The sequence below is a fragment of the Micromys minutus genome, assembly GCF_963924665.1.
Source record: "Micromys minutus genome assembly, chromosome: 10".
In the NCBI taxonomy this organism is placed as follows: Eukaryota; Metazoa; Chordata; class Mammalia; order Rodentia; family Muridae; genus Micromys; species Micromys minutus.
This window is the reverse complement of record NC_137979.1, coordinates 47,121,908-47,147,905: the sequence shown is the minus strand read 5'-3', so window position 1 is coordinate 47,147,905 and position 25,998 is coordinate 47,121,908. Positions and strand designations below refer to the sequence as shown.

Here is a 25,998-nt window from a genome sequence, read left to right as displayed (position 1 = left end):
GCCGACTCCCTCAGCTTCTACTCTGACTGCCACGGGCATATCATGTGTGTAGGCCCATATAAATACACATAAATGCACACAAAAATAAATGAAAATGTATTTTTTATTTCTTTTGTTTGAGACAGAATCTCTGTCCAGCTCCGGCTGTCCTGGAACTCACTGTGTAGACCAGGCTTAGCCTCAGACTCACAGAAATCCACCTGCCCCTGCCTCCCGAATCCTGGGACTAAAGGTATGCATCACCACTGCCTGGCTTAATAGATGGCTTTTATTTTTATCTTTAAAAAAAAAAAAAAGATTTATTTATCCATTTTATGTACACTGTTGTTATCTTCAGACACACCAGAAGAGGGCATCAGATCCCATTACAGACGGTTGTGAGCTACCATCTGGTTGCTGGGAATTGAACTCAGGACAACTGTTAACTGCTGAGCCAGCTCTCCAGCCCAGGCTTGATCCTTTTGAGGCCAGATGTTTACACACCAACTCTGGGAAACTGCAGCCTTCTCACTGAGATTTCTGTGCTGTTCTAGAAACTAATATTCCCAGGGCAGCCTAAGGCTCCTCTCCCAGACAGTCTGCCTGTTGGCCCAGCTTTTACTCCATTCTATTCTGAAGGCCTACAGGCTAATGTCAGCTGAGCTGTGGTTTCTGTATAGCCCCACCCTTGTGCCCTCTTCGCAGTACATCCTGGGGAAACCGAGTCAATGGCGGAGAAGCAAGCAGAAACACTTCTGCTCTTTCAGCATCCTGTGCTCCCTGGAGCTCACCTGCTTCTCCACCTACCCTGCTCATCTCTTCCATCGGTCCCTACTGAGAAACGAGGGGTGGAAGGCGGTGCAGTGACTCACTCAAGAGCTGTAAACATTAAAGTCTCGTATTTAATGGGGAAATGGGCACATGGGGTGGTCTGTAGGAGTCAGTCTCCCCGTTTTTCCTATTCAAACGTCTCACCTGGGAACACTGTCCGCTTAAACCTCATGCCTACTAAGCCCGTCTCCATCCTCGATTGTTCAGCAGCTCAGGCTTTTGTTTCGTCCCCTTCTTCCATTCTCTTCAGCCTTTCCACCTCCCCCGCTGGCTGCTTCTGCTGGTTTCTTCTCTTATTTGTGGCTGACATCATCTGAGGGTGCGTGGTCGGAGTCGTCCGAGATCCTTCTGTAGATTTCCCTGGACTCTCTCCTTAACGCTTGGCTTGACGACTGACTGTCTCCCAACTGTTTTTTACTGAGTCCTCCCGAGCTGCTTCTGTCAGGATCCTCTGCCCTCAGCCTCTGCCGTGACCCCTCATCGTCCTCTGTGGCCTCTCTCTCGCTCTCCAGTTCCTTCTCCCACTGCTTCATCACCTTCTCGGGCTCATCTTGGCCCCGCCTCGTTTCCTTCTCCAACACTCCCTGCAAATCCATCTGTAAACTCACGTCCTCTGAAAAACAGAACAGGGTGGTTCAGGATGAAACACTGGGCCTGTGCTTCTCAGAGCAAAGACCCAAGGGTGGCCTTGGTCACGTGGTACCACATGTCACACACTTTCCAAGGGAGAGACCTGGTCACCGCTCGGTCCTGAAGAAGCTGAGTTCTGGCACTGGGTGAGATGCTACCTGTATCATACTGCTTGGTTACCATGCAGTTGCCAGGGGACCCGAGACTGGAGCAAAGGAGATCTCACCACGATCTCCCTCCTAGAAAGACCCAAACCAGGATTTGAACCCTAGACCGCCTGACCCAAAAAAAAAAAAAAAAAAAAACACTTCCTTTCCCTACAAGAAAGGACATGGGTGCTTATTCTTTGGTCTGTACCATGTGGGCAGCCACTGCCACAGGCTCCTGCTCTGATACATCTCACTGTATCAGAACCTTCCATAGCCTCTCGCCTTCACCGCTGTGATGCAAAAGACATCCTTGACAAAAATGGCATAGGTGTTGAGAAGTGACGTGGGGTCTCTTTTCCAATGACCCCCCCCATCCTGCCACCTTTGTATTGGTCCCTGGGGAGCAGTCAGTGTTGAGTTCTTTTTTAAACATGTGAGCAGATAATTGCAGGAAAGTCACCATCACCTCCTGGGAATCCTTCATGCTCTTCCTGGAAGCTGCTCATGGGGAAGTCAGCAGCAGTGGATTAACAGGGTCTCGGCCATCCCGAGGTAAAAAGATAAACAACAGCGCCCTCTACTGTTCAGAGAGGCAAGTGTCCCCACAAGAAGGCAGGATGTCTTTGCTCTGCCTGTGGCCTGTGTGGCCTGTGGCCTGTGACCCGGCCCAGAGGAGGGGAAGCTGCTTCCCTGCCCACCCCCTCCCCTCTAGCCCTCCTCCCCATCCATCGCTCCAGTGGCTTTTTAACTGCTCCATGCAATCTACAAACAGAGGCCTGGCCTCTCTTGGAAGGAATCAGCTACCACGCAGCAGGCACTGGAGAGATTGCACGATGGGTGACCCCCCTCCTCGCCCCCAGTCCTAAGCCCTGAGAGTTGAGGCACACACCTGTAAACTCAGAATGTGGGTGGGGGTCGGGTAAAGGCTAGGGGAGGATCAGGAGTTGATGACCATTCCCAACTACAGAGTAAATCTGAGGCCATCCTGGGATACACGAGACACTACCTCACAACAAAAACAAACCAAAACAGAAAAACAAAAACCTGGGCAGTTGTGGAGGCCTGTACTCCCAGCTCCCAGGAGGTTGAAGCAGGTGATCCCTGGAGCAAATATGACTAGCCGGACAAGACTCTGTTTTCTACATACATGGTATACATGTGTATCCACACATACACAAGTACAATAAGGGAAAACCGTCATCTGGCCACTGTGGGAGCTGTGGGGACTAGGAGGGACTTGCCACTGAATCTTGGTGGGGGGGCTTAGCTAATAATCCACACTGGACTCTGTCCTCCTGGACCCCCACCACCCACGCACTGCATCATGGCTGAGAGGTCAGGGTCTTTCTTACAGAGCGAGGCGAGGATTGTTTGTTACCAAAATTATTGTGGAATCATGGTTGAGGCCCAGGGTCTAAAGCTAGATGGCCAAACTGAAAACCTCTGTGAATATATGTGCACATGCGTGTGCACGTGTGTGTGTGTGTGTGTATGTGTGTGTGTGTGTATTTATTTATTTTTTTGTTATGAGTACACTGTTGCTGTTTTCAGACACACCAGAAGAGGGCACTTCATCCCATTACAGATGGTTGTGAGCCACCATGTGGTTGCTGGGAATTGAACTGAGGACCTTTAGAAGAACAGTTAGTGCTCTTAACCACTGAGTCATTTCTGCAGCCCCTCTGTGGATTTCTAAACCCCTCTTTGACAGTGTTCCCAGTAAGAGGGCGGTAGTGCCTACCACACTCCCAGAATGCCTGGCAGCAGGGCACCAACTGCTAAAGTCTTCTCAAACCAGTTCTCAAACAGAAGAAGAATTTGACTCTTTCCCTCAGACCTTCCCTGTGGGTGAGCAGAGCCTGAGGGGCCGAAGACCCCTTTGCTCCCTGGAGGTCTAGAGTGCCGCTGCTAAGCCGTGCAAAAGGTTCCAGATGTGCAACAGCAGATGACAGCCCAGCTCGGAGAATGGCTAGGTGGCACCCACCCCTCCCTAGTATGTGACCTGGTGATCACTAGTCTCACTCAGCCTCTGACCCAGGACTGTGAGAGGGACCAGTGTTTTACTCGGTACCTAACTGGCAGTGGTCACCCAGGGTGTGGCCCTCTCGTTCTGCCAGCGTCTGCACTTGCTGTGTCCTGCTGGGAATGGTCCTGTGGGCTGTGGGCCCTGTCTGAGGTTCACAGGGCAGCTGGGCTGGGGGCAAAGCCAGGCCAAGGTGAACCGAATCCTTTCCCGGAAGAGAGTCAGCTGCTGTTGGCAACTATGTGAGCACACTCAGAGGACAATGCCAACCTGGCCTTGGGAGTGACTGGTGTGAGTAAGGCTGGGCACCTGGTAGAGGAAGGTGGGGGAGGGACGGAAGGTGCAGAGACTCACGTTTCTCTGCCTTTTCCCGGAGTATCTCCCTGTAGTTCGTTTTCTTAAGTTCTTCGATGATACCCTTATTGGCGTCGTCTAAGGCCTAGGGAAGGCAGAGGAGCTGGTGAACTCCCCCCCCCCCTTCTTGAGACAGGGTCTTATTCTCTATCCCTGCCTGGCCTCAGATTCCTTCCTCCACTTTCTAAGTGCTGGGATTACAAGCATACCCCCACGCCCTGCTTTTTGTGGGGTCTTGAAGAGCCTCTACCTTTGTCATAGTCGTCTCAGAGGCTGGCACTGAACAGCTTTGGGAGGTGTGTATCTGCATGCCTGGTGGGGAGCATGGTTCTAGGGCCTGCCCTGTCAGGTTTTATGTCTGGAGATGGCAGTGCAGGTGGGTAAGGGGGGGGGGGTCTCAGACCTGTTCCACAAGAAACCACTGAGGACCAATCAATGAAGTCACTGTCCAGTTTTCAGGGTAACCTCAGCCCTGCCTCTTGGCTAGCACCCAGTCCTGCCTCTCAGGAGACCTGGCCTGTCACTCTGAATCTCCTTTGTCCCTTTACAGTGTTGGTCACAAACAAGGGCTTATGCTTTTGTCTTGGTTTTCCTGCAGACACCAAGCTTCTTATGGGGCCAGGATCACAGCCAGCCAGGAATGGTCTCGGTTACCTTACACTAACTAGGCTCAGTGAATCCTTGTGCTTTCTGTGGGTGGTCATGTGGGAGAAGATCAAGTCTGAGAGGCCATAAGTGAGACTTGTGGAGCACGTAACAGGCTGGTGTGAAGGCGGACATTCTGGGGTTGTGTGTCACAGGGGCTGTCCCTCAATAAGAACTGGGCAGCAATACTGGCAGACCTAAGCTACCCTGAGAAATTCCAAAGCAGCAGGGACGCTCACTGGGGTCTCTTGAGAGGGATTTTTCTACTGCAATATGAAAGTATTGGCCTTCCTACACTCTCTCCAAACACGCCACAAATGTTCCTCCCAAAAGGTCTCTTTTCTGGCTTCGCCTGTCCTTCTAGCACCCTGAACCCCACCCTGTGCCCTTGCTCCACCCGACCAATCCTGAGTGTTTGTCCTCCAAGGCTCCGCCTGAGGCCTATCTCCTATTGGGTGCATCCTCAGGATGTCACTGTCAAGGTGGCCTGTTCCTTGCTTAAGCTCCTATATGTAGGTAGCTTCAGTCTGGCTCCTTAGACCATGTCATTGTTGTGTCCTGTGCTCTGGCCTGCTTCAGAGAGAAGGTGTGCCCCCATCGAAACCCACTCTAGCAGCTGGTGACTGGGGGTGGGGGTGCTTGGACCTGTGGGCCTCCAGAATTTCGCTGTGGGAAGTGGCTGAGGAATCTGGTGGGCAGGAAGAGGTAGATGGGTGGGGACCCCTGAAGTGGACACCATCGGACTTGGCTGAGGTCCTACACCCACCTGGAGCGGTATCTTTGGGAGGAGACTGGGGTGGGCTAGACAAGCCTGAAGCACCTCCTGGCTTCACCCCATTCAACTTCTGGACTCTGCCCCTAGCACTTCTAGGCTAGGCCAGCACTGCCCAGCAGGAATGTCTGCAATAGTGGGACTATTCTAGATCAGCACCATGACAACCATGAGGTTGTCGCGCCAGCCACGCCATGTGTGGCTGCCCTGCACTTGAAATATGGCTGATGACTAAGGAACTGAACTCTGCGGTCTTAAAGTAGGCCAGTAGCTGCCTCCTGGGTGGGGCTGGGTGATTGCAAACTGAGGGGTCAAGGAAGGTCCCCCCCCCAAAGGATCCCTAAGCTAATACCCAGGAGTTGACTGAGAGCTTCCTGCAGGAGGCAATCCCAGGAAGACTTAGAAAATTCTAGACAGAGATCAAAGCACTTGTTCATGGGCACAGACAGTCTGTTAGGGAAAAGGTAGAAGGCTAGCTTTGGCTGGAGCTGAAATGGGGACCTGGGCAGACGAAGGCTGGAGAGCCTCACAGGAAGGTTACCAAAGGCCTTCCTAGCCCCACAGAGCCTTCTCCCAGAGACCAGGGTAGAAGCAAGAGAAAGAGCGTCTGGATGCTTCTAGCTGGCCCTGGAGGGGTAGCAGTTTCAAACTGCGAGTCCTAAAAGTGGTCTATGGGGAGATGTGCCGAGGTCATACACACTTGCTGCACGATCCGGGAACTAGTTTGGATTCTAGAACCTGGGATTCTAGGTGGATGTGGTACCCTCCTATAATTCCAGTCTCAACAGGCAAACACAGGGGATCCTAGTGAGGGACACTATTAGCTAGTGAGGCCAGACTGAGCACGACAGCGTGCTCCGGGTTTGCTGGAGAGACCTCGCCTGGGTGATTAGGGTGAAGGGGACATCAGGGATGATTCCCAGCGTCAACCTCAATCCTCCACATGTACATGTCTATGAGCACATGAACAACACACACACACACACACACACACACACACACAGAAAACAGCAAAAGAAAGAAGAGGAAAGGTCAATCAGCATTAAACAAAGGAAAACAGAAAGCTGTATGTAGTGTAATGGCCTACACCTAGAGTCTTCTAGTCTCAAGGCCGTTTGAGTCCAGGAGGTTGAGGTCAGCCTGGGCAGTGGAAAGAGGCCCTCATAGATAATTAATTAATATATTAATAAATCATACATACATAAGACACTAGGAAGTGTCAAGAGTGCATATTGCATTGAAGAGGTGAATGTTTAGTAAAAGTTTTGTTTCTTTGCTAGTTTCAAATAAAACCACTACTCAGATCTGCTGCTGTACAGATGGCCAGCAGTGGCAGAAGTCAAAGCCTGCCAGCATGTGTCCTGTGACAGGCGGGTAATAATTGGGGGAGGGGGAGGATAAGGAGGCTGAGGGCCCAGCCACCCACCGCACCCCTCCCCAGCCCAGCCCGACAGATGCTCACATTGATGATGGCCTGCTGTGCCTCATTGTTGTGGACCACCTTGGCTCTCTCCAGGGCCTTCTCAAAGTTGTTCACCGCTGACTCGAAGTCTCTCAGCTTCACTGGAGGTGGGGGGAGAAGGCAGAGAACAAACTCGGACACTTTGTACAGCTTGACGAAGCCCCTGGTCAGCCGGTACCCATTAGAATTCTGTGTCCACCGGGACCAGCAGATGGGCCCGGCCCCATCTTTGGGCCATGTTGCCGGGTCTTTGAAGCACCAAGGGCTGGAACACAGGGAGCAGCACTGTAGCTCCCAGGCCCCTCAGTGAGGGGAGAGATCTTAGGATAGGAACGGCGCACACGCGACATGTATCTTCGGGATGGGGACTAGAACCCCATCTGGAAGTGGTGTCTGGAGAGGCAATCCATACATTTAGGTAGGTTTTAGGTTTTCGGAAAACACTGTGTAGAGTAGCGTTGGGGCCGTGAGCCCTGGATTTGACTCCAAGCACTGCAGAGGCTGCGAGTGGAGATGCACCGTAACTCCAGCACTTGGGAGGCACAGACAGGGGAAGTGGAAGGTCCTTGTTGGCTATGTGTCAAGTTCAAGACCAACCCCAGACTCTGTTTCCTTTTCTTTCTTTCTTTCTTTTCTTTTCTTTTTTTTTTAAATACCAACAAAACAAAATGGGGAGAGCTAGGCGATAGTGACACATGCCTTTAATCCCAATGAGGCAGGTGGATCTCTCTGAGCTCGAGGCCAGCCTGGTCTACAAAGTGAGTCCCAGGACAGCCAGGGCTACACAGAGAAACCCTGTCTCGGTGGGGGTAGGGAGGGGGAAAGCCAGCAACAAAAAAGACAAAATAACAAGATAAAGAATGGCTCCTTGGGCAAAAGCACTTCCTGTGCAAGCATGAGGACATGAGTTCAAATCCTCAGTACTGGTATTAAAGCCAGAGTTGAAGCCCGTGGCTGCAACACTGGGATCCCGGTACGGGTAGATGCCAGGAGTTCATTCACCAGCCAACCTAGCTGAAATCGAAAGATCCTGAGAGGAAGTCTGCGTGTATCTTCCTCTGGTCTCTGCATATGTGTGCATAGGCACATGCATGTGCACACCCACGAACACACATATGATGATAATGATGATGATCATCACACTGGAGAGCAGGGAAACGTGGGGAGATGGGCATGTGCCATGGACAGATGCTGGAACCTCCATTCCATTCCCCTTCTCTTGATGGGACGGAGAGCAAGTGGCTCTGCGGAGCTCACCCGGCCTGCGGGTGCTGGAGCTGAGCCTGGACCAATTCGCTGGGTGACAGAGTGAAAGATCTGTGCCCTTACAAAGAGCTCCCTTTGGAGCCTGGCTTGGCAGAGGTGCACACCACCAGAGGGAAACAAACAAGCACCAGTTCTAAATCCCAGAGGCAAAAAAATAATGGCCGGCCTGGCAGGATATACCCACGGCTGCAATGGTGGCAGGAAAGCCATGGAAATAGCCAACCTTCTTTTGAGGGTGGGGAGTAGGGGGTAGGTGATTAAGGGTACAAGATGGAATCCATAGCTACCACTGTTTATGGGGCCAAGAGCCCACTACTATTATTTGGCTGAATAAATCCAGCATCCAACTGACTCCTAGCAACTTGGCACACACACCTTTGAACTCTACGCTGAGAAGCTTCCTCTTGCAGCAAATGGCAGTTGACGCAGAGACCCAGAACTCGTCAACATGCAGAGATTAACGGCCAGCAGAATGCTCAGCCCAAGTGGGATGTCTGTAACATCCCAAGTCTCAGGGATCTTCACAGAGGAGGGAGCAGGAAGATTGTTAAGGGCCAGATGGATGACTTCAAGAAAACAGTGTTTTCTAAACACAACGGGGTAGCTGTGATATAAACACGCAGCTGTTGGGACAGCTTGCGTAAGACTTGGGCAAGTCCAAGCCACACAAAATCCCAACGTGGAAGGGGAGTGATGGAACAAATTCCTGCCCCTAGCTGAGGAGCTACTGGCACCTGAGAGCTGTCGGGAGATGGGAAGTCAGTTCTTTTTAACGGTGTGAGCCCCTGGAAGGTTGCTCATGCTCTAAGGCAGGCCCCACACCTGAGAGTAGTTGGGCAGCACAAATTGGACTTAGTGGGTTAAAAGAAAAGATAACACAGGGTTTGGTGGGGAGGGGACTGGTGGTGGATCTGTGAGGAACTGGAGGAGGAGAGGTAAAATATATTCTGTGAAATCCTCAAAGAAATAATAAAAATATTATTTAAAAATTAAAACAAAGCTTGGAGGTGGTTGGTGCACGCCTTTAATCCCAGCACTAGGGAGCCAGAGGCTGAAGGATCTGTGAGTTCGAGGCCAGCTTGGTCTCCAGAGTGAGTTTCAGGACAACTAGGCACCACAGAGGAACTCTGTCTCAAGAAACAAAACTAACCTACTAGCTAACTTCATTCATTCATTCATTCATTCATTAAAACAAAGCAAGCTGGCTGGAGAGATGATGCCTCAGAGGTTAAGAGCACTGACTGCTCTTCCAGAGGTCCTAAGTTCAAATCCCAGCAACCACATGGTGGCTCACAACCATCTTTAATGGGATCTGATGCCCTCTTCTGGTGTGTCTGAAGACAGTGACAGTGTACTCATATATAAAAAATATAAATATAAAAAATATAAATATTTAAAAAGCAAGCAAACAAACGAACAAAAAAATGAGTTGCTTGTCCTCATTCTTAAAATTATGATAGGAACGGAAGTGCAGAGATGGGGTACGCTGTCATCCACAGGCCTGGCGCCGGGCGGAACAGGTAGGAAGGGAGTCTCTGTGCCCCTACCTTGGGCCTGTGCCACCAGAACACTGGCATTCAACTGCCACTCGAGGTCTCCTTCCTCCTCGGCGTACTGCTGAGACTTTTCGCCATAACTCTGGGCCTGCCATGCCTGGTCCAGCTCCAAGTAACAGCGGCCAATCTCATGGAAGAGCCAGGTCTTCTCCAGGGTGGTTTTGGCTAGAGGGATCTTCTCTTCCCACCTGGGGATAAAGAAGAACCAGGTCAGGAACCGGGTCAGCTCCCTCCCTGCCCCGCGCTCAGCCACCGCCAGACGCAGGCTTCCCATGGGAGCAGAAGAAAACACATTCTTCTTCCTGTTCGGTCCAGAGCGGAATTAGTAAGTACCAGCACATTGCCAAACTGCCAGAGCTATTTTTTGGGGGACATCTGTGGAATCAAATTTGGCACGGCCACTGAAAAGAATGTTTGAGACTGGCACCTGGGGGCTGGTGGGATTGCTCAGTGGTAGAGTAACTGCCTAGTATGTGTGCATGAGACCCTAGGCTAATTCTAGCACCGCAAAAACCCAAACAGTAAGAAAATAACAAAAGCAACTGAAATGACACGAAAATACCTTTCCAGAATTACCAGGTTAGGCTCACTTGCCACAGACCTGTAATTCCAAACACCAGGGAGGTTGAGGCAAGTGTGAGTTCAAGTGTGGACTGAACGACCAGGAGGAACCACATTCCAGCACGAAGACGCCAAGGGTATCAGGACACCATATCACGTGACCTGGAAGGATGCTTGGTGAACTAGTGTCAGAGGCCTGAAGGACAGTGTCTCTCCAGAAAGGGTGGCTACACCCAAGGAAGCTGTCTCTCCGGGTCTGCACTGTCTCTGAGGCTCCCTAGAGCTGTGCCCACCCACCCCACTGAACAGATAATCAACCTCAGAGTTAGACCTCCAATGGACCATCTGGGGAGTTGAGATACAGTTCCCCTAAACCCTACACAGTCACACAGAGTCATGGAGGAGCCACTAAGGAAGTCACAAAGCTTGGTCCATCAGCTCTAAACTAAGAGTCACCTAGAAATGAGTTTCAGGCTGGTGAGACAGCTCCTTGGGGAAGGAGCATGCCAATCAAGCCTGGTGACCTGAGTCTTAACCTAGAACCAATGTAAGTATAGAAGGGGAGATCTGACTCCCCAAGGTTCTTCTCTGGCCATGGCAAGTAGTTAGTGGGACACATACGCCTGCTCCCCATTCTCACATCATACATCTGATACACACACAATAATAATAAATATTTTCAAAAAGCGAGTTCTTAGTTGGGCAGTGCTGGTGTACGCCTTTGATCCCAGTGCTTAGGAGGCAGAGGCAGGTGGATCTCTGAGAATTCAAAGCCAATCTAGTCTACAGAGTGAGTCCCAGTACAGCCAGGGCTACACAGAGAAACCCTGTCTCAAAGAAAGAAAGAAAGAAAGAACAAAAGAAAGAGAAAAAGAAAAAGAAAGGAAAAGAAAGAGAGAAAGAGAGAGAGAAATAAGTTCTTGAATTCTTGAATCCTGACCCTTCACCTTAGAATTAGATTTCCAGGAGTAAAACCAAGTAATTATTTCTTATTTTAATTTTATTTATTTTGTCATATGTGTGTGTGTGTGTGTGTGTGTGTGTGTGTGTGTGCACACTTGCAGATGTCATGGCTTGATGTGGAGCCAAGAGGACACCTTTCAAAAGCTGGTTCTTCCGTTCCACCATGTGGGGTCCAGGGATCAAACCTGAAGAGTTATACATGGTGGCTCATTATCCTCTGAACAAGGTCATCGGCCCAAGGCCTTGTAATTCTCAAGCCTGGGAAGAATTCTGGGTGCTTCTGATGGATTGGAAATGCTGAGAAAATGTTGGTTTCCTTCCACTGACTTATTCAAATAAGAAGATCCAGAGCTTAAGAGTGATTAGTCAGGGGCTGGAGCGGTGGCTCAGAGGTTAAGAGCACTGTCTGCTCTTCTAGATAACCCAGCTTTAATTCCCAGTACCCACATGTCAGCTCACATCTGTTCCTAGACCCAGGTAATCTGATGGCCTCTTCGGGCCCTTCTAGGCACATGTGCACAGGTAAGCATGCAAGGAAAACACTTATATGCCTAAGACAATTTGAGAAGGTAAAAAAAAAAAAAAAAAAAAAAAAAAAAAAAGCTTTAAAGTGAGGCGGCTCGGTGGTGGTGGATAAAAAGAACTTGTTAAAGTTGACAAGGTAACACGCTGGGAGAGCACTGGTGTCATATGCCAGGCCTTGGGGAGGATATCCAGCACCAAAGAACAGGCCAAAGACTAGAGCTTCAATGGTCACCCGGCAGAGCCAAGAACCTAGGTCATCTGGTCTGTTAGGATTCTATAAACTCCGCCCACAGTTAGATGGCACTATAAAAGGGGCTACTTGTCCCCCTCCTCACTCTCTCGCTCTTGTTCTCTTGTTCTTGTCCTCTTGCTCGTATCCCCTTTCCCTTCCCCCATCTCTCTCCACATGCTCATGGCCTGCCTCCACTTCTCTACTCTTCTCTCTCTCTCTCTCTCTCTCTCTCTCTCTGCCACTTCTACCCTCTTAACTTCCCTCCCCATCCCCTGAATAAACTCCATTCTATTCTATACCTCCATGTGGCTGGTCCCTCAAGGGGAAGGAATGCCCAACATGGGTCCACCAGAGGCAACCCCTCCCCCCACACCACACCTCCATAGAACATACCCCCCTACTCTCTTTATCTTTTTCCTAACTTTGGTGCCGAAACCTGGGATAATCTCTTCTTTATCTTTTTGTAAACACAAACATGGTTCTTTCCCCTTCCCTTCCCCTTCCCCATCCATCCTTCCTTCCTTCCTCCCTTCCTTCCTTCCTCCCTCCCTTCCTTCCTTCCTTCCTCCCTTCCTTCCTTCCTTCTGCTGCTCTTCCTCCTCTCTTCTCTGATAGGTTTTTGCTCTGGAGCTCTGACAATGCTCTTACCTCAGCCCCCTCAATAACTAGGGTTATTTGCATGATCCCACCATACCTGGTTCTAAGTTCAGTTCATTTACTTATGCCTCTTTGTCTGGCTTTATGCCCCCAGACTGGAATCCTGGTGTGAGATAAGAAATTCCCAGTCCCAGGGTGGGGAAGGGGCAGTCTGTGTTACTTACGTGTCAATGGCTTGCTGGAATTTTCCAACTCTGGCAAAAACTCTGCCAATGTTGTCAAGAGCTCTCGATTTTGCATCTGCAAGGTCACTGTAGAGAAGCAGCAAAAACAGCCATTAAGTTGAAATCAGATGTTAAGGTGAAAAAGGCAAACAGTAGACCCAGGAGTTCAGAGTTCCAAGAAGATGTCCAGGCTGACAAGGCGGTGTCTCAAGGGTCATCAGTGCCCTTAGCCAGAGAGGGACATCATCAGGATCCTTCCAGGATTGATAGCTTACAAAGATGTCCCTTTGCTCCAACAAGTTTCCTTCTAGACTTTACCTCAAGATAATGCAACAAGAACATCGATTAAAGTGTTTCTTATTTTAGAAACAACCTATTAGGGATGACTTAACAATGGTAATTGGTAGGTGGGAAAAGGAGTTTATGTCATATGAAGTGAAAAAGTCAGGGGGCTGGGAGTGTAGTTCAGTCATGCAGTGTTTGCTTAGCATACACGATACCCTGAGCTTTCCCCAGCAACAGAGGGGAAAATGTATCTATGTGGGCCTATGCTGCTGGCTTTGAAGATACAGAAAGAACATAGGAGCCACGCATGGACATATGTGCATGCTTGCATCTAAGCATGGTGCAGACACACACACACTCACACACACACAAGGGGGGAGGCAGGGGGAGAATGCTTAGCCAAGAAAAGTAGGAAAGTAGACCCCAGTTTAGGAACAGACATCATCTCAAAGGAATAAGCAGAGTGCTACAGGCGGATGCTCCATTGCCTTCCATACACTCTCACACTCTCACACTCACGTGTACATATATAACCACAGACACACATATGTACTCAAAAAAAAAAAAAAAAAAAAAAAAAAAAAAAAAAAAAAAAAAAAAACCCTACCTCTCACTGTCAAAGGGAACAATTAAAACTTAGCTCAAAGATTAGAATTAGCTTTATTTTTGCTTCAAGAATCTGACAAGGCTTCATTCCACAAAATAGAATAATTATATCAGTGAACTGAACAGAGTAAATAAATAACTAGAAAGGGGTCAAGAAAACACAGGCAGGCTAGCAACAGAAAAGGAGGAGGATAGAGAAGGATGAAGGAGGATGGAGGAGAATGGAGGAGGATGGAGAATGGATGGAGGAGGATGGAGGGGGATGAAGGATGGATGGAGGAGGATAAAGGAGATGGAGGATGGATGGAGGAGGATGGAGGATGATGGAGGATGGATGGAGGAGGATGGAGGAGGATGGAGGGAGATGAAGGATGGAGGATGGGTGGAGGAGGATGGAGGAGGATGGAGGAGGATGGAGGAGGATGGATGGAGGATGGATGGATAAATGGAGGATGGATGGAGGGGGATGGAGGAGGATGGATGGAGGGGGATGGAAGAGGATGAAGGATGGATGGAGGAGGATGGAGGAGGATGGAGGAGGATGGATGGAGGATGGATGGATAAATGGAGGATGGATGGAGGGGGATGGAGGAGGATGGATGGAGGAGGATGGAGGAAGGATGGGGGGGTGGAGGATGGATGGAGGAGGATGGAGGAGGATGGAGGAGGATGGATGGAGGATGGATGGATGGATGGAGGATGGATGGAGGGGGATGGAGGAAGGATGGAGGGGGTGGAGGATGGATGGAGGAAAATGGAGGAGGATAGAGGTGGAGGAAGAAGGAGGAGGTTGGAGGATGGACAGAGGAGGATGGATGGTGGATGGATGGAGGAGATGGAAGAGGATGGAGGAGGACCAAAGAGAAGGGCCTTGGAGTCTGTTAAACAATAGGGCTGGGACCTGTGAGAGGAGTAAAACGATCTACGGGAGACAGCTGTATTCAAGGAGCTATCTATACTTAATTTTTTCTTTTTGAGAGTGAGTCTGACTATATAGTTCTGACTGGCCTAGAACTCACAGGGATCCACCTACCTTTGCCTCCCAAGTGCTGTGACTAAGACACTCAAAACTTGCATGTTTATTTAACCCCCATGACCCCTGCCAGGTGGTGTTATTAGGCCTTCAGTACAGGTGAGGAAACCAAGGAGATGAGTGACAGCCCTAGGAATCAAGGACCGGTCTGTCTCCAACTCTAGGTCCATCCCACCCGCTTGCTCCATTCTAATGGCTGATAACTCGGTCTCCCTCCTTACGCCTTAGGAGACATATGAGAAATTGCCCAGCGGTGGATGGCATTGGAGGTATGGTGGCTAAGTGAGAAGAGGACTGGAGCCAGTGTTCACAAGGCTGTGAGTGGCTCTGCAGGCAACCGGGGGTTATGGCCCGAAAGCCATGGCCTGTTATCTTGGGGAAGCCTTGAGTCTTGGGAAGAGACCATTTCTGGGAGTGTTGGCAGCCATCTTATGATGGATACCAGGTATTTCCCTGGTATTGGTCAGCAGGGAAGGAGAGCTGGCAAAGGGTAGTGTGGCTTTGAAGATCTGTGGGAGCAGCGAGAGCACGAGAGACAGACTGACAGACAGACAGACAGGGAAAGCAGTAGCTGTGGCTGAGGGCTGAGGCACTGGGTGAAAGTGGGTGGTGGAGTGTGAACAGGAAGTATCTTCCCAAAGGGCTGGTGTGGTGAAGCATCGTCCCCACTTGGTGGCGCTGTAGAGAAGGCGTTAGATGAAGAGCGTGCCAATGATCCACTGAAGACTGAACAACACCACCCAAGGTGGCAGGAGCCTGAGAAGAGTTTAGAACTGTGGGTGAGGGGACACTGTAGCCAAGAAGGCCTCCTAAGGACTTAGAATCAGGATGCTCAGGGCTGAGGAGACGGTCCGGTGGCTGAAGGTGCTTGCCGCCAAACCTCATGGCCTGAGTTTGATCCTGGGACTCACTTGGTAGAAATGATTTGCACAACTGTTCCTCTGGTCACACAAATGCTCTGGCATTCACGTGCACACACACACACACACACACACACACACACACACACAATGAACAAATATATAATAAAATTTAAAAATCAGGGTTCCCTGAAAGTGATGGAAACCCTGTCAGGAAGTCTCAGCTCATTTCAGGGAGACTGGGTATCACTGTTAGATGAATACTAGGGACAGTCCTGAGTCTGTTTTTCTCGTGTATGTGTGCAGTGTATCTGTGTGTATGGTATGTCTCTCCTCTGTGTGTGGTATGTGTGTCTGAGTGTGTATGGCATGTTTGTGTGTGTGTGTGTGTGTGTGTGTTGTGTGTCTGTGCCTGTGTATGTATGGTATGTCTTTCTCTCTTTTTGTGGTATGTGTGCCTGAGTGAGTGTGTGGCATGTTTGTGTGTGTGGTTTGTCTGTGCCTTTGTATGGTTGTATGTGTGTGTGTGTGTGTGTGTGTGTGTGTGTGTGTGTATGGCATGTTTGTATGTGCCTTTGTATGGTATGGGGTATTTGTGTGTATGTGTGTGGTGTCTGTATGTATGTGTGGATGGTAGGTCAGTGTATGTGGTGTATGTTTATGTCTGTGTGTATGACTTGTCTGTGTGTGTGGTGTATGTGTGTGTCTGTGTGTATGGCTTGTCTGTGTGTGTGATGTGTGTGTCTGTGAATGTATATGGTATGCTATGCCTGTGTGCATGTGTGAACTGTAGCTGACTGAGCCCAGGGCTGTGAACATGCTCGGCAATTGCCCTCCCACTGAGCTACATTCCCACCCCTGTTGTCTCAAGTTCTGGGCCTGTACCTTTTTTTCCATCTATCCTCCGCTCCACACCAGGGTAGGGACAGCCTAGCACACTCTTCTGAGTGGAAACACTGAGACTGGGTGGTGAAGTGACTTGCCTAAGATCCTACAGCCCAGCCCAGCTGGGTCTACCGAACCCCAGACCTTATCCTCTGGGTCACCACATGGCTCATTTAGCTTTGCTTGACTTTGTCCAGCTTCCTCTTGGCCCCTTTCTCCCTCCAGCCTTGGCCTTCCCACAGGGCCATCTGCACCCACACCCACGCTCAGGCTTCCTCACCTGGACATTTTGCTTTTTTAACCAGAGCAAAAGTGCAATTTAACGGCTATACCACTTTTTTATTGTTGTTGTTGTTTGTTTTTTGTTTGTCCACCTATATCTGGACATTGCTATGTCCCCAATAACCAAAAATATCTGGTATGCCTAGGTCCTGATACAAAAATTAAAAACCAGACAAACACCAAGAGCCAGGCCACTGGGAGCTCACTGGAATTTTTAGCCATTATGCTTCTGTGTGTGACTGAAAAAAAGAAAGCTGCCAGCCTAGGTTCGCATTCCACCCTCCGCCTGAGTATTCAACACCTACTTCCACTGACTGTCCCTTGGGCCTGCCCTGCGGGACAGAAAGTAGGAACGACCTACGAGCAGCCCTGGCAAAGGCTCTCAGAGGCCTAGGGGACCTTGGCTACCGCAGGGCACTCACTGTTCCTTGGCGATCTCCAGGTCCTTTCTGTGGCTCTGCAAGGCAGCCACCATCTGCCCCAGCTCAATCTGGGCGTTGCCGATGCAGCTGTACAAGTTCCCGACCAGTTTATCCTTGTTGGGTACCTCGTCTTGGTTCCATTCCAGAACCTTCTTAAGAACTTTCTCAGCTTTTTGAAGGCTCCCTTCAGCACTGCCACTGGTCAACACTGAGGAGAGAAGGAATTGACACGAAGGTCACCTCCGTGTTGATGGGCTGACTCCTCCCACAGGTCAGCAGAGGCCTCGGCTCAGGCTGTCTTATTGCCTCTCCCCATCCCTCCCACCCCCGAGAATACTACCCACACATGTCAATGTCCTCTAGGCTCTTGAGGATGTAGTGGGCTGTCTGTGAGGGGCTGCGTTTCCGGTCCCTCAGCCACTTCTCTTGCATCAGCTTCCGGTCTCGCTCCCTGGCATAGATGGGCTTCTGTTGCCTCCAGAAGTTGCTGCGGGTGTCCAGGTAGTTGATGCCAGTCATGATGAGGTCCTCCACGGTCAGGCCATTCTTGATGGTGCCTTTGATGAGATCTGTGGACAGGCGTCAAGCAGATCACACATGTAGGGGAGTCGCCCTTTCTGTGGTTGGAGCCCCTGCTGTAGAGCCCTGTGAGGAGCCCTGACTGTAGTTGTCCCGGTAGTGAGGAAAAGGGGAGTATGTGGGTGGCAATGGAAAGTCAGGGGGACATTCTTGGTACAAGCCTTTTTTTTGTACCAAGAGGAGGGACAAGAAGGGTAACTTGGATAACTTTCCAAGAAGCCTGTACTCAAAGGTTCCTCCTTCCAGGCTGTATCCTCGGGGTGAGGGTTTGGGGGAAAAGAGTCGGGATGTAAACCCTGGTCCACGTTGCCAGCCATCATCAAGCAGCCAGGTGCCAGGTAAGCTGGTGCATGCTGGGAGCAGTAAGGGCGTGCCTTCATCCTGTCTGCTGTGTGGCCAGAGCTTAGGGTCAATAGCTGTGACGCAAGGTCACTTGGGATAGTGCTTAGTGCTCGGGTTACTCCTGCCCTCCATGGCAGGCCCTCTGGAGAGCAGGAAGCCCTCAGGCTTGTTACCAAGGAGATGTGCCAGCAGTAAAGTTGTGTGCCAAAAACCCTGCAGAGAACCCTGCCGTTGACCTTAGGAAACCAATACTGGAGAGAGGGGGCATTTGTTTCCAGGGTGTCCCCCTGCTCAGGGTTACCAGTTACCCCCATGCCAGGTTAGTGGGAGGCCTGAGTGGGAGAGGTCTGTCAGCACAGTGTGACAGAGAGTGTATTGGACCACCACCGACTTGCTTGTCACCTTGGACATTCAGTGAATTCTGTTTCCATGTCTATGAAGTGAGGGATGGGCCAGATGATGTTTCAGAACATGTCGTACCGATGTGCTCAAATCCCACCACCTGGCCCTCAGGTTCTTTTACCCAGTGTCCAGACTACGGCAATGGTTGTGATTTGCCTCTGGAATGTCCCTCCCTTAACAGCCTCACGTGTTAAGGCTTGGTTCCTAGCCAGTATTCTACTGGAATATGGTGGAAGAGCCTTTAGAAAGCGGGAAGTTACACTGTCTGGGGCATGCCTTCCAATGGGGTGGGGGATAGGAATCTCTGCCCCTTCCTCTTTTGTTACTTCCTGGACACCTCTATTCTCCTGGGTGCTCCCCACTACAATGTTCTGCCTCACCAACAGGCCCTGAAACAAGAGTTACCTGAATACCTATGAAATCTATGAAACTTTAAGCCAAAATATCTCTCCCTCTCCCTCTCCTTCTCTTTCTGAAACGAGGTCCCACTATTTAGCCCTGGCTGTCTTAGCACTTGCTACCTTGACCAGGCTGGCCTTGAACTCACAGAGACCCACCTGCCTTTCTGCCTCTGGTGGGATGAAAGGTATAGGTCCCTGGATCAGACCAGCATCTTTCCTTCTTACAAGGTGATTATCTCAGGTGTTCTGTCACAGTGATGTAAGGTTGACAAAGGAGACCACATACTAAAAAGTGGGGACCCTGGGTGTGACTTCTTGGGTTCAGATATGAACAGAAGCGCATTGCCTAGCCTCTTGTGACCTCAGTAGGGCGAGAACGCTATAAAACCTTTCTGTCGGTCTGGGTTGGCTGCATTCCAAGATGGGCTGTCCCTTAAGCTCCCACACAGGATTTCCACTGCCCCAGCCCAGCCAGCAACAACGGGTCTGAAACCTTCATCCAGAAGAAGCTTCTCCAGATACTCCTTGTCCACGTACAACTCCCCGAGCAGCTGCCGGACGGTCTTTTCGCTCTTGAGTGAGCCCTTCCGCTTGATTTCGTGCTTGGTGCTGTACAAGGGGTGCTTCATAGGCAGATGCTTCTGTTGGGCTTTCTTACTCTGGAAAATGGAGGCACATTCAGGGGGAGCCTCAGTATGCAGAGTGGATGGAGAGTCTTAGACTCTGAAGTCCTGCTCCTACAAGACCCTCTGTGGGCTGAGAACCATGAAATATGCTTGGTTCGGTACAGTTGGATTCCCAAGATACCTCTGGAGGGGCGGCGGCAGCGGCGTCTCATGGCGGCCAACAATGGGCAGGAGTGAATGAAATGTTCCCAGTGAAGTGTTTGTAGGGTTTTGAAGGTACAAGTGACATCAGAACCCGGCACCTTACCTCAGCTTGCTTGCTTAAGAAGGAGAGGTCCCCTTTGTTCTCCAGCTTAATTGAAGAAGGACCTGCAGGGCAGAGGCCGGGACTGAGCAGCGCCAGCCTCTCAGGCATGACCGATCACACACTTTTATGTGGAAATGGCTGACCTTGGCAAGGAGATGGCGGAGGCTTTGGCAAAGCTGGCCTCGAGCCACCATAATACAGGAATGGCACAGGGTGTTTGGTAAGACACTAGATGGCCTCCGCTAGCCCCAGGCCACAGGAGCCAGATCTCCAAATCCAGAGAGATGAGAAGACACTGTTACATGCTATTTGTACACTTTGCTATCCATAGGGGCAAGCTCTCACTCTCCTCCCTCTTCCCTCTGCTCTGGAGATGATGGATTAATCCAATCCTTGGTCTTGAATGGTGAGGGGGGGAACCAGCCTTATAAAGGTTGGACTCAAAAACACACCAGTTAAGAGCACTGGCTGCTCTCCCAGAGGTCCTGAGTTCAATTCCCAGCAACCACATGGTGGCTCACAACCATCTGGTGTCCTCTTCTGGTGTGTCTGAAGACAGCTACAGTGTACTCACATACATAAAATAAGTAAATCTTTTAAAAAAAAAAAAAAACCCAACTCTAGTCTATGTATGACTTCAGGACGGACAGCTTCAAAGCAGTCCACTTAGCATGGCTAGAAAGTGACTCCTCAGACAGAATTTAACCTGTGACCTCAGCAACAGCCAAGTCTAAGTGTGAGACTCCCCAGTGGTAGCACGACCCTCGACCCTCCCTGGATGAAGACAAAGCCCCATTGCTCACTCACTTCCCACTGAGTTGTTGATGGCTTCCTGGGCTTTCTGAATTCCAACTTTGAATTCCCGATCAGGCCTCAGTTTGTAGCCTCGGTGATAGAACACCAGGGCAAACTCAAAGTCTCCCATGGTGTACAGCGTCTCAGCCTTCTGTAAGATCCCCTGGAATGAAAGACAGTCAAATCCAGATGGAGAGACAAGACCTTAAAGGACTTGTATAGTAGAATGGGAGGGTCCCGGGTTGGAGGTCAAGGTTGGCATGAGAGGCAGGGAGGCAGGCAATCACTGAAGAGGAAAGGGCATCAGACACCAAGTGATCCAGCAGGTTCTTCAACAACCCTAACCAGAGTCTGCTGTAATGGAAATGTGGAAAGCAAGACTGAGCCCTCCCATCCGGCAGTCACCTTGCAGAAAGTCGGGTCATTCTGAAGTGAGGCCTCAGCATCTTTTAAGGATTTCTCTAAGTCTCCCATCTTCAGGTAGCACTTGGAGCGGGCAACCAGGCAGTTCTTATCTCCGTTTTGAAGGTGAAGAGCCTGCCAAAGGGAAGTGTTCTGATGGGCAGATGCCAGAAAGAGCAAGGCAGCAGCCCGACTCGGAAGGGTGGCCCGCACCTACTGAGTTTCGAGGGGACCCTCCAGGTCAGTACGAGGGCTCCTGCCTCTGAGACTCATCAGATGCAAACAGCCCAACCCACTTGCTCAGTGAACACGAACATCTCTCTCTGTATGTGACTGATCTCGGAGCAGGCTCTATCTCAGCTACGGAGGAAGCCACTGGTTAAGATGTAGGAATTGGCTGGGTTGAGGATCGGCAACTTTCCGCCAAATCCTTCCACTTTATTCCTGCAGTACAACTTCAAGATGGTTTGTGTACCAAGTTCAGTAAACCTCGGTTGGATGCATGCGTTTGCAATGTGAATGTCAAAGGCTAATGTAAGAAGAATAGATTTTTTTAGGCCCATCTAAAACTCTGGTTACTCATCTCCTAGCCTTTGTGTGCGTGTAAGGATTAGAAGGCAGGGCTTTATGAACATTGGAGCAAGTTCCCTACCTTTGAGTTATACCTAGCCCAAGTCTTCTCTTGCTCTCTGTCCCTCCTTCCCTCTCCGTCTTTCTGGTTTGTTGGAATTTCGTCCTTGTTTGTTTTGGTTTGGAGAGAGAATTTCAAATTGTACCTTTGACTTGCCTGGGGCTTGCTATGTAGATAGACCAGGTTGGTCTCAAGTACTCTGCCAAGCTCCTGCTTCTTTCTGCCTTGTGGGTGCTGGGAGTACGGACTGTATCCCCATACCCAGCCCTCCTCTTATTTCTTCTATCTTTGGAGTAGTTAGGATTATAAATGTAAGCTAACACACCTGGCTTAAGTCACCTTCTTCTTCATCTCTTCCTTTATATGTAGTAAACTGAGAATTATCAATATTTTGGGGAACTAAGATACAGATGTGAGGAAGAAACAAGCCATTTTGGAGGCCCTAGTGGAAGGATGAGAACGTCTCTCACCCCCCCCCCATGTCCTGCCATCTTCTTTTTCTTTTTCTTTTCTCTCTCTCTCTCTCTCTCTCTCTCTCTCTCTCGCTCGCGCTCTCTCTCTTTTATCTATCTATCTATCTATCTATTTATTTATTTATTTCATGTATATGGGTACACTGTCACTATCTTCTGACACACCAGAAGAGGGCATCAGATCCCATCACAGGTGGTTGTGAGCCACCATGTAGTTGCTGGAAATTGAACTCTGGAAGAGCAGTCACTGCTCTTAACCACTGAGCCATCTTTCCAGCCCTCTCTCTCTCTCTTTTTAAAATTGTATACGTGTTTATTCATGTAGTTCTATGCATGCAACAGTGTGTACATGTAGAGTTCAGAGAACAACCTATAACACTTGGTTTCCTCCCACTATATGGGTATCATCAAATTCACCAGGCTCATCAGGATTGGCCAAAAGTACCTTTATCCCCTGAGCCATCTTTGCCAGCCCTGTCTGTATTTCTTGAGACAGAGCCTCACATAATCCATGATGGCCTCAAACTTATTATATAGCTGAGGCTGCCCCTGCACTCCGGATCTTCTTGCTTTAGTTCCCCTAAGTGCTAGGACTATAAAAGGAGTCTCATAGGTTGATGTCAAGGTGATACATGATTGGACAGTAGAGAGTGGGGTGGGGACAAAGTTTGGGTAAGGCGGGAGAGAAGGGAAGCCTGGAGATTCAAGGAGGAGCAACATGGAAGCAGACATAGATGTTTCAGCGAATCTCTATATGGATAGAGGTTGTTATGAATATTTAAAGGGATGGAATTGTACAGGATGATTTGACTTATCTAGGTGAGCAGATTATATCATATCAAGTGAATCAGAGTATTTTGGTGTGTTCTTTGATGTGGCAACTTAACTGAGTTCAAAAGAGGGTATATGGCAGAACTGCTAAAACCCGCCATGGAGTTGGGATGCAACCTGCCAAGGGAAAGGGAGTGAAAACAACCCGCTGGAGTGGTCATGAACCACCCAGATCAAAAGCAGCCAGGGTGGGTGGAGTGGACCACCTGGGTCAAAGGAAGCCAGGGTCTTCGAATATTTGGGGGCAGCATGGAGCCGCTGAGATAAAGATACCCCGCAGTGCCATGTGGTCCTACTGGTGCTGGCACTAGCTTGGGATAAAAGGTGACCACTTTTTATTTTTACCGCAGCAACAGAGTCATTCAGCTATGTCCTGTCACCTTCTGAGTTGTGGTGAATGTCTATCCTGGTCCTGGGGTAACCAAGACAGAAGAGGACATTGCCCCAAGGGAAGGTGGTCACGTACTAGAAACCAGTGCTAGGAAATGCAGGCGTGAGACAGGTATCCCCTAGGCAACAGATTGTGTCTGCTCTCTCTAAGACCTTCCTTCCTTCTTTTCTAAGAAGAGGAAGCAGCTGTTATCTTTCCTAGAACGGGAGGGCCTCTAACCTGCCCTTGGGGCCATCTTCACTTTCTGTCTCAGCTGCTCCAGGACCAGGGAGCTTCAGGAGACTGGGGAATTTGAAGCAGCAGGGCTCCTAACTCCATCTGCCCACCAGGCCACCATTTCTTTTTGAGGCCGTGACTAGGGAAAGAGGTGGCAGACTGGGGAACGGCAGAGAAGCTCAACTCTAGGGAAGTCTTGGGATTGGTTAGTGAGCTGACACTCCATTTAAGGGTTTCCTTTAATTTGGTTCTTTTGAAATAGTTTTGCCAGTTTAGTCCAGGCTTGTCTTGAATTCACTATGTAGCCCAGGCTGGTCCCAAACTCAAAATCCTCCTGTCTCAGCACCCTGACTATTGGTATTACAAATACCATGGTGGCCTGCTGCTATGCCATTTGAAATGAGTAGAGCTGGGTGTGGTGGTGCACACCTTCAGTTCTCAGGTGTGCACTAAAGAGGCAGAGGCAAGCAGATCCCTGGTTTTGAGGTAAACTGGTCTACAGAGCAAATTCCAGGATGGCTAGGGCTATACAGAGAAATCCTGTCTTAAGAAAGAAAGAAAGAAAGAAAGAAAGAAAGAAAGAAAGAAAGAAAGAAAAGAGAAAGGAAGAAAGAAAGTCAGGCAGACAGACAGGCAGACAGACAGACAGAAGGAAGTAGGCAGTAGGCTCCTCATGTTACTCAGTAGAAGAAATTGGCAAGCATGTGGCCTCAGCACCAACAAGGAAAAATACAGTTTCTAGCAAAGAAAATGGTTATTTTGTTTTGGAGGCAGGATCTCCAGGATCCCATGCTGGCCCTGAACCTGCTAAGTAGCCATAGATGATCTTAAATCTTCCTCCTGTTTCTACCTGCCAGCTTCTGGAACTGAAAGTGTAGGAAAACACACTCAAGTCTTAAGCAGGATCAACCCGGGGCTTCACGCACACTAGGCAAACACTCTACCCAACCAGTGCTGTCTCCAGCCCCGCAAAGGAAAAGGTTATCAGACCACTTTGCAGTATAGAGGCTGGCACCTCAGGCAACTGGAGTCTGAATGCTTGGCTCAAAGGATCCTTCCTCCACCACCCACTGCAGTGACCTTGGGCATGGTGCCTAACTTCTATATCTACTTCCTCATCTATAAAATGAAGTGACATTAGAACCCCCTCCCCCACAGACAGACATGCCCCATACTTAGAGCAGTGAGTCTAGTTTATCCTAAAACAACTCCCAATCTCTTTAGGGTGCAATGGTGTAATTTTCAATGAGGTTATTACAATACATTAACTTTACCGACCACTTTCTGATAGGCAAGCCTGTGCCTGTCAGACTTCTACATTTAGCCTCTCAGGCAATCAGTAGCTAGTAATGGGAGACTGAGTTTATCAAGAGAAAGGTAATCATGAAACATTTAAAGAAAGGTATGATTGGTCACTGTTTATGTCACCAACTGGCAGACATTAGTGAAAAACCAGAGAAAATGACAAAATCCAGAGCTTATCTGTGACAGTGGTTTATCACCGGAACCAGGACCATTAGACACAAAATGGACCTCAGTGCGCTGGTGATGAAAAAAAATAGTAATGGGATGGGGCTGGAGGTAAGAGCAGGTAAGAGCACTGGCTGCTCTTCCAGAGGACTTAGGTTCAAGTTCCAGCACCCACATGGCAGCTCACACCCCTCAGTAACTCCAGTTCTAGAAGATATAATGTCCTATTCTGCACTCTAAGGGCAAAGTATGCAGGCGGTGCGTGCTGCAAAACACCCATCACATACAAATATGTTTCTTTAAGTGAAGTGGGGGCGGGGGAATCTATAGGGATGGTTCATTGGTTAACAGCACTTATTACTCTTGCAGAGGACCCAGGTCTGGATACCAGCACCTACTTGGTGCCACATAACTGCCTGTAACTCCAGTTCCAAGGAATCCAGTTCCCTCTTCTGGCTTTCAAAAGTACCCGGCATGCATGTGGTATACATACATACAAACACAAATCTTTCATCAACAACAAAATGGTGGTGGGTCCAGGTAGTGAGTGGGGTTCCAGCACTCCAGAGGCCAACTGCAAGATAGGGAGTTGGCCTCCAGAGTACATGAGGAGGGCGACTTCCTTCCAAAATGGAAGTTGGGAATGAGGGTACACAACGGAAGTCATCTCTCAGAAAGTAGAGGTAGAAGACTGTTGTAAGTTTGAGACCACCCTGGAGGAGTGGAGGCCGGGAGGAGAGAGAGAGGAAAGAAGAGGAAAAAGAAGAGGGAAGAGGAGGGGTAGAGGAAGGGAGAGAATAGGGGGAGGAGGAAGAGATGGAAACGGGGGGGGGGGGAGAGGAAGGCAAAGCATCGAAAAGTTAAGGCGCAACTCACATTGGTAAAGCTTTGAATGGCCTTAGAGAACTCCCCGCACAGATAAAGCCTATCGCCCTCTGCCACGTAAGAGGGAAAGGTGCTTCGCAAGCTTTCAGCTTCGCCATCGGACAT

The 25,998-nt window shown here is 49.6% G+C and overlaps 1 protein-coding gene across 1 annotated transcript; it reads right to left on the bottom strand.

The window, feature by feature from the left end:
* Positions 1-1,078: 1,078 nt before the first annotated feature.
* ODAD4 (outer dynein arm docking complex subunit 4) lies at positions 1,079-25,998 on the bottom strand (the record flags this gene model as incomplete). The annotated part of the gene is made up of 12 exons (XM_080923145.1): positions 1,079-1,423; positions 3,967-4,051; positions 6,846-6,946; positions 9,659-9,855; positions 12,770-12,856; positions 17,143-17,350; positions 17,487-17,711; positions 19,360-19,525; positions 19,800-19,861; positions 20,607-20,757; positions 21,000-21,131; positions 25,885-25,998. The coding sequence occupies 12 exons, from the start codon at positions 25,996-25,998 to the stop codon at positions 1,104-1,106; spliced, it is 1,848 nt and encodes a 615-aa protein (XP_080779271.1). The 3' UTR covers positions 1,079-1,103.